Source organism: Doryrhamphus excisus, linkage group LG3 (genome assembly GCF_037039965.1).
Source record: "Doryrhamphus excisus strain RoL-2023G ecotype Guam linkage group LG3, RoL_Dexc_Guam_v1.1, whole genome shotgun sequence".
NCBI classification, from domain to species: domain Eukaryota; kingdom Metazoa; phylum Chordata; class Actinopteri; order Syngnathiformes; family Syngnathidae; genus Doryrhamphus; species Doryrhamphus excisus.
In genome coordinates this window covers 25,784,862-25,793,878 of record NC_136359.1, presented here as the reverse complement: position 1 = coordinate 25,793,878, position 9,017 = coordinate 25,784,862, and the positions used below count along the sequence as shown (strand labels likewise).

General features: G+C 44.6%; 1 protein-coding gene across 1 annotated transcript in view; it reads left to right on the top strand.

Annotated features, from left to right (window-relative positions):
• The first annotated feature begins 2,291 nt into the window (after positions 1-2,291).
• The window catches only part of nr6a1a (nuclear receptor subfamily 6, group A, member 1a), a 73,784-nt gene continuing 67,058 nt past the window's right edge, over positions 2,292-9,017 (top strand). Inside the window, exon 1 of the mRNA XM_058070804.2 lies at positions 2,292-2,539. Coding sequence (XP_057926787.1) covers positions 2,473-2,539 — 67 coding nt within the window. The 5' untranslated portion in view covers positions 2,292-2,472. The remainder of the gene's footprint in view (positions 2,540-9,017) is intronic.

Below are 9,017 nucleotides of genomic sequence, written 5' to 3'. Positions count from 1 at the left end.
AGACCAGGATGGCCTTCAGCGATCCATATTTGGATATTACAGGTTCCAGGTGGAAACAACGCTTGATGAAAGCAACTAGCCAAGTGAGGTGTTGTGTTGTTAATACAGCCCCCCCACCCACCCCACCCCCCCACTGTTGCGTGTTGTTGGCCCACTGATGCTGATATGCCAACATAATACAGCCCCCCCCCCGTGTTGTTGGTCCACTGATGCTGATATGCCAACATAATACAGCCCCCCCCCCCGTGTTGTTGGTCCACTGATGCTGATATGCCAACATAATACAGCCCCCCCCCCGTGTTGTTGGCCACTGATGCTGATATGCCAACATAATACAGCCCCCCCCCCCCCCCCCCCGTGTTGTTGGTCCACTGATGCTGATATGCCAACATAATACAGCCCCCCCCCCGTGTTGTTGGCCCACTGATGCTGATATGCCAACATAATACAGCCCCCCCCCCGTGTTGTTGGTCCACTGATGCTGATATGCCAACATAATACAGCCCCCCCCCCCGTGTTGTTGGTCCACTGATGCTGATATGCCAACATAATACAGCCCCCCCCCCGTGTTGTTGGCCCACTGATGCTGATATGCCAACATAATACAGCCCCCCCCCCCGTGTTGTTGGCCCACTGATGCTGATATGCCAACATAATACAGCCCCCCCCCCGTGTTGTTGGCCCACTGATGCTGATATGCCAACATAATACAGCCCGTCTAGAGGACTCTAATAATGATCCCAAGCATAATTAGAAGGTCGTAAAGCGGTTTCATCGTATCGTGTTAATGTTGTTGTTTGGTGCTTCTTGCTGACACCATGGTCATCCATAGCGTTCTTTGGACAGGTAGTTACCCTAACCCTAACCCCTCTTTCATCCATATTGGGTACCTAGCTCACTGCAGGTTCCGTGCCTACTATTGCCTTCCCAAACAAAGAGCAAGTTCCTTTACAGCAGCCGATGTGCCTCTGAGCATCTCTTCCCTGACTAAGAGTCTTTTAGTTCTTTTAGGAATTGGACGGGAAGGAAGCACTGACATCTGCTGGTCAGAAAGAGAAAAACACTACACATTCACACTACTAGTTTTTTGGAATGAAAACATTGTTTTCTAACTATATAAGCTGCACGCTAACCACTCGACCACTGTGCAACCGAGACAAGTCTTCATTGGCTAAAATATGCATACATCTAGAGGCTTTCGCTTTTCGTATAAGCTATTTCTATTTTAAAGTGAAATGATTTATTGCTACTACGACCTGGAGAAGTCTTGGAGAAGACTTTTGTCAGGCACTGAAAGTCACGTCAAGCTAACTCATTTTAAGGCAAACATTTTTCCACTTTGTTTTGTATGGATTCTTTCAAGAAATACAGCCAGAAATCAGGACGGGTGCAGAATTTGAGTCCTGAATCAGATGAAATCAAATGGTAGTATGGTCCTATGGCTACCTGAACTGTTGGCTGGTACGTGGCATCCGTCATGTCACCAACTCGGGTCATGTCGCACTCGGGTGGCATCAAATGATTTTTTCCAAGCACAAAAATACTGCTAAAGCCAGAGGTGGGATGAAGGGGATCCAGACCTGTCCGTGTACTTGGTGCAGGACACGGCCAAAGCTGGTTTGTGACTGACATCATTACCTGGCTTTGGGTGGAGTTGAAAACCTGCATCAGATTCCTACAACCAGCATCTTAATGAATTAGAATATTTTTGAAATCTTATTTTCCAAAATGCTGGCACTTGCAACTTTCCTTGCAGCTGTGAACAGAAAATAAAAATACTATTGGATTCAAGGAATAACTCCTTTCAAGGAATAAAAACCTGTCCCATGGAGTCTTTGGGACCACATCACAATCATATCTTCAATGATGGTAAAAGTAGCCTTCAACGCTTTTATCCTTGCATTTGTCATTTAAAAACTATAAACTGTAAAACTATAAAAACATGTTTTTTGGGGGGCTTCTGGGACCAATTACTTGGATTTACGTGATTTCTTACTGGAAAATTTGACTCGGTTAGAGTAGGTTTTGGTTAGTATGACTTTCTTGAGGCTAAACACGATAATCAATGACATCTGACTCACCATCACCAAGAGAAACATCAGGTTTTTGGTAATATTGTGGGTGGTCAACTTAAACAACCATTAAACAATTTGCTAATCTAATTACCAAACTTACCCATTACCAATTGGTTCCTCAGCTAAAACGTAAACCAGAGTATACGTACGTTCAACAGGAAGGAAAGAGGTAAGTCCGACTATCGCACGGGCCCTGAACGCAGCACGCCTGGGGGTGAAATGGTGAGCTCCCAGCCCGGCCGGCAGCAGTCAAGCATGGGACGCCGAGCACCGAGTAGCCAGGAGGCTCCGGACGGACGCTAACAGTGCGAGCAGCTGCAAAGACCGGCTTGTCCTTCGGCGTCTTTTGACGATTTCAGGAGGCGGAAAAAAGGAAAATCAAAAGCACCGCGGGAGGATGGAGGTAGAGAAACGGGCGAACGGGTTCGACTACCCGGAGAGAAACAACGCCAAGTCCGTTACCGGTAAGCTAACAACTCCGTTCGACTAGCTGTCATTGAACGCATCTCAAATGTCAAAATGTGACACTTTGTGTTTATTATTAGGCATTAAAGTTCCTCCCTGTTGCATAGCTGTCAACCCTCCCTACCCTTTTTGGACATTCTGGAATCAATTCTCCAATAAAAATAGTACATTGCTCCAATTTTTGGAAAACAGCTGTTGACGATAGTGATGGTATTATTATTATTATTATTATTATTATTATTATTCATGACTTTGACCATGATTCATGTGAATTATTTTCAAACGCCGATGGCCGGTATGTGCTAGTGTTGCTGAACAGAGGTAGGAATGTTTTTATTTGGTGGTCAGTCAGGATCTGGGAGGTCGTAAAAGGTGAACTTTTGAACTTGGAAGAAACACTGGAGCCATTAGTGTTCAAATCCCGTCCGGCATGCCGCCAAACAAGATGGTCAGGATCTAAACCAGGGCGGACTAAAGTACTCTTGGGGGCATGCTTTTTTATTGAAAATAAATAAAATGGTGACATATAGTGCTGGTCTATGTATTTAATTATTGGCTATATTTATTATATTTTATATTTCCGTTTGCCGTCCATGAATGATGTGGACACTGCCTGACTGACCCAGGAGGAGACCACTATTGTTGCATGGAAGTTCTGTGTCGTAACGGATAAACGTCATGGTGTTCCACTTGAGTCTGTTTTTTGAAATATTTTCTCGTCCTTCACTTTCTTCCCGCTTCCTTCTTTGTACTCGCATGGCGATGGAAGCTCATTGGTAACGTAAGCGATTCCTCAAAGCAGAAAAAAATCATCCAAAATTCCAAGGTACCCCAACTGTTGAAATAATTGGTTGTAATGCAAGAAACGATTAATCTAATACCAAAATATGTTTTGATTGATTGTATTTTGGACACATTGATGAATGATTGATTTGTGGATGAATTATGGTACAGTTAGCTGTCAACTCCTTTGTGTCCACACAGTTTGTGAAATGACACAAACACAGATACTGTACATATTAAAACGTCTTCTTTTTTTTAACAATACTTTGTCGGACATGATTGATTGGTTGATCTGACTTTTAAGGTATATTGAATCCTTGATTGGATCCTTATTGCTGCAGATGTTAAAGTCCATGTGGTTAACCTGTCACTCACATTGTTTTGCAAACAAAGCAGCGACAACCGTGCCCCCCCCCCCCCTTCACAAAATCCAACTCCTGATGCAGCTTTTCCACGGAGAACCTCGTTTGTGAATATGATTTGTATTGATATTCTTCACTGAGGAAGGACCAGGTTGGGGAGAAGGCTTGCATGTCGTTTGGTTGGCCCCTGGACTGTTTGTGGACGCCATCGTGAGGCAGGCAGGCAGGCAGGCAGGCAGGCAGGCAGGCAGGCAGGCAGGCAGGCTGAAAGAAAGAAAGTGCTTTGTCAGCTCTTCTCTTGGCTCAGAAGAAGCAGGCTGCAGGATCTGTCGCGTCCCTCGGGGCAGGATGGACGGGGCGGCTGGCAGTGGGTCGAGCAGGGACAGGAAGCGCCCATCCTCCCTCCCTCCCTCCTGAGATGCTTGAATTGATGATTTAGGGGGAGTACAGTACAAGGGTCGGGGGTAGAGGGTGTGGAAGTATTTACTCGGCTGACCGCTGAGTCGTGGCACAAAAACCCACGGACCAATCCCCTCCTAACCTAAACGGGTTGCAATGGCAATAAAGTTGGCTTTACTCACTCTTTGCAAATGTGTCATAGCCAATTTAGCAAACTTGACGATAATGTCGTTAAGCCCCCCACCCCCCCCCCCCCCCCCCCCACACACACACTCTGCTTCACGAGAAAGGCAAGTGTCATTGAAATGTTAATAAAATGCAGCGTTGGTACGCAGGACCCTGAACGGGAAGGAAGAGATTTTCCTGTGATGGAGAGGTGCGAAGGTGGAATGTCCTTGGTTTTACGTCTCTGTTTCCTGGCAACACATTCGTGTGTTTTGCCATAATGGGGTCAGATGGAGGTGTGACCACGACAGCGGCCATACAATGGCGCCTATTAAACCAGTTTTTGTTCAAGGTTGTGTTCCACATTTGACACTACTGTGCTAGAACCTCCTTTTCTGCAGTTGACGAGCGTTCCAATAATATAATATGATAATATTTTTTGAGGTGTGGACTACAGTACTACAGTTTTATACTGTGGGTTTCTTTCAATCTAGACATGAAATAACACCCCGTAGTCACCTTTACACTCCTGAGAAGACATTTAAGATATAAATAAGACTCTTGTGTTGCGGGGGCGAGGGGAAATGAGTGAAGGGTGGACAGGAAGTGACATCGACGTTTCAGAGTACAGCTCAACCGATATTGGATTTTTGAGGCCGATGCCAATACTGATATCGGGGGCTAAAAAAAGCCAATATCTGATATATGGAATAAGAGTATTGATATATACTGTATCATACCCAAAATATGATTCAACACCAAAAGCAGGAAGCTATTAAATAAAAATAAGAAGGGGGCTGTCAATCGATTAAAATATTTCATTGTGATTAATCTCATTTTGTCCACAGTTAACTCGGCGTTAATCACATAGAATCACAGATAAAGTAGGTTTTTTCTCCAAGTAGAAAAATCCAGTAGTTACTGTGGAAGTCATGAAGAACTAATGAATTGGAGAAGGATTATTCTACAAGCCGTTGAAGAGATTTGATTCAACTCCAGTAGAATGACTGAGGAAAAGGGTTGAAGATAAAATCCACATGTCCACCGTTACACCGCTTCCATTCCTCTAACGGTGAGCTGACGTTCTATGATCCGTGAATGGATCAAATGTCCTAGTTGGATAACAATTGTATCAATTGATCCTGACATTTCCCCCAATATCCCTAACTCTTTGGGAATGATGTAAATCCTCCTTTGGGATGTGACGCGGGGGAGGTGCTATGGAGCGCTATGGGAACAGTGACCAGAGTCGGTGGGATGTTGCTCTTGAAGCATTAATGGCCTGGTCTCTGCTGACCTCCATGTAACCCAGGAAAGTATTTACAGCCTCCACTTGATCCATGATCTACACGCTGCATGGCGGTGAAGCCGCTTGAGGCGTTTGGTCGCTGCATCCTGGCACTTCCTGAATCGCTGCTCGTGTGTTGCATCGGAAGGAACCACATTTAGCGTGAACATTTGCTATTTAATGCTGGCGAGGTGGCGGCTGTGCCTTTGTCAGGCATCTGTGATATTCAACATCTAAGTTAGCCAGAGGCCATAAACGTCCTCAGTTTGGGCTTGAATTTGGGGGAGGATGAGTTCACAGGCACCTGTAAAACACTGAACTTGGTATGTCCATTAGAATCCCTGTGAAGGTTGCTGCACGGGTGGATACACTTCTCACAAGATTACAATGGACCAGCCAGGTCCACATTTTGGTTTTGAGGTTTGAAGAAGTGATTGACTTCCAGGTTTTGGTTTCATTCCGTGCAGGTGTAGACACGCGTGTGCCTTCCAGCACGCCTTGGCAGTCCAAAAAAACACTGATTTCAAGATAACGTCAGCTGCGGCTGCACTGTCACTCTGAAAGGCTGTTGGTTGCTGGTTGAAGGCCACCGTGTCCTCCCATGATGCTAACTGGCTGGCAGACACAGTGGAGGCACCGCCGTCATTCCACAGCCAACAGAAAAGACACACACAGCGACATACGTTGACTCTTTACAAGAATCTGCTAAACCATTTTCCTTCTAATTGCCGTGTCACACAAACACAAATACACACACACACACACACACTCACACACAGCCATGAGCTCAGTGTTGTGTACTTCCATTAAAGACTATGTAACATGTACAAATAAATAGGATCCATTATTAATGGCACTGCATTCATCTTATCAAGACCTGAAGTTGGTTTCCTTATTTTAAAATGGAATATTTTCAAATAAAACCTGTATCCAACCTTTACAAATATGCTTTTCAATATTACAGCCCTGTAGACATGAAATAGGGTTAGGGTTAGGGTTAGGGTTAGGGTTAGGGTTAGGGTTAGGGTTAGGGTTAGGATTAGGTGGGCATGGTGGGGTTAGGGTTAGGGTTAGGGTTAGGGTTAGGGTTAGGGTTAGGGTTAGGATTAGGATTAGGATTAGGTGGGCATGATGGGGTTAGGGTTAGGGTTAGGGTTAGGTGGGCATGATGCACACCTCAACCCTAACACCTTAGCAAATACAGTAGACCGGAAAATAAGACATTTAAGACCCAAGTCTCATACTGTTGTTAGATTGGTCAAACTTCATGTCTGACCCAACATTACCATAACGCACAACACCAAGTGACCAGTGTGGAATACTACATATAGGAATGCATTTGAATGCATCGTCTGAATTTTCTTATATTTGTATTTTGCTTCATTTTGTATGCTTTAAAATGCTAGATTTGGGCAGACAATATATACAGTTTGCGTATGCAAATTTGCTGATTTTTGGTCAATTTTTAATCTATAATATATATACGTGTATATATATATACGTATATATATATATTTTTTTATTTTATTTTATTTTTTATTTTATTTATTTATTTATTTTTTTTACAAAAAGAGGCTGCTTTTTCTGCAGAAACCCAACTCGTTCACCCTAAGTGGGTACAAATTGAAAACCTACAAGTCAGTATAAAACTCGTTTGGTAAATCACTGCTTATAGCTTCCTACATGCCAAACTGATAATGTTTACAACAAGTGTGTGAGGCATATTTATGGTATTTATACATGTATGTGCACACAAATTTTGTGCATACATTTTTATTTCTTGGGGATGCAAATGGCCCCCATTGGGTGGAATGACCCAGCTACAGTAAATATTTACTATAATACACACGTCATCCATGTAGGCCTTGTCGATGCGGAGATAAATGTTATTTAATTTGGCTATGTCTTATTTTGGCAAGCCTCTCAAGCCCTGGGTTGAAGAGGTTAACCCCCCCCCCCCCCCCACACACACACAAAGAAAAAAGCTCAAGAGTTGAGCTGTCATGACTCGATGCCATCACACAATGGAAAGGGATATTGCATTTGGAACAGGAAACAACATCCTCCACACATGATGCCAGGTATTTGCTGTTTTGATGGTTGTTGGGTATGATTGGCACGTCGGGCATGATTTGTTGGGTATGAACTGATGATTCCAATCATACGGTCGCCGGAGCTTGAGTTTGCACAGCGCTGTATGCTGACTGACTCCGTGAGGTAGTAAAACTCTGACCCCTGGCATGATGAAAGGGAACTTGCTCCTTTGAGCGTGTCAAGTCGCAGTGGAGGAGCCCCCACCCCTGTGACCACAGCGTGACCCTCCGCCGGGACGCCCGCCGGGATTAGAGCAGATAAAGACATACATTCATTAGCTTAACATAACATTCGCTGATGATGGCCGAATGTGTGACTCTGGGGGCTAATAAAGTGGCCCCCATCCCATTGTTTGATCTTGCAGGAATTGTATGAGCTCCGTGGACATGACTGGATAAAGGCACTCTAAACTGTAACTTGAAGTGGGGGGGAACATCCTGACACGTTCCTCGCCAATGATTTATTCTATAGCTGTACTTGTAATGACACACAGATACTGCAATCCTGAAGTAGTTGAATCCCTTTAATGCCACTGGATGATTGTTCCCAATCCCAGTGGATGCTTTGCTTTCCAGTGCGGTGTCAAAGAGTGGGTGGCTTGGTTTGATCTCCCTGTGCATTAAGTACAGTAAGCAGCGAGCCTGTCTCTGTCCGAGCGGGATACGGTGGGACCTCGGTTAGTGTACGCCCTGGTTAGTGTGTGTTTTGGTTAATGTAGAAAATTCATGCCAGGATGTTACCTTGGTTTGCATACCTTTTCCGGTTAGTGTACAAAAGGCATTTGTGTGTTAAAAAAATGCAGTTGTAAGGAAGTTCTAACAGATGCTGAATTGACACGACGAATGAAGGCGGCGGAGCGATGTCTCGATGCTGTGAACTTGAGTGGACCTGGGATGCAGCACCACAGGGTCAGGGTGCTTCGTCAGCCAGAAGCAGCGGGAAAGACAGAGTAGACATTGTACTGAACTGTGTTACACACTGAGGTCAAGGGTCAGGTGTAGAGGTCAAAGGGATAGCAATAGAGCAGCCCATGAAGCCTGAAGTTCCTTCACAATATATCATATGGGATCCAGATCGGAGCTGTGTGGGTCTGGGCCCGGTCCTGCTAATTCCACTGTTCTCTTGAAGAAAGCGTTGCTCTGATATCTGGAGTCCTTTTATTCCACTTTATGTGGCTCTGCGTCTACACAAACATCACTCCATCAGGTCTCCATAGGGTTGTTCATGTGTTCATCTTGTTCGTGTTTTCTTAACATTTGTTCCTTCCATACTCTGAAGATTCATCATCTGAGTGGAGTAGGATTTTTTCCCTATTTGAAGGTGACTCAAGTTCTTTGGCAGACTAAGCCGCAGGACTCGGTGGTTCTCCGTGGTTCTCCGTGTCCG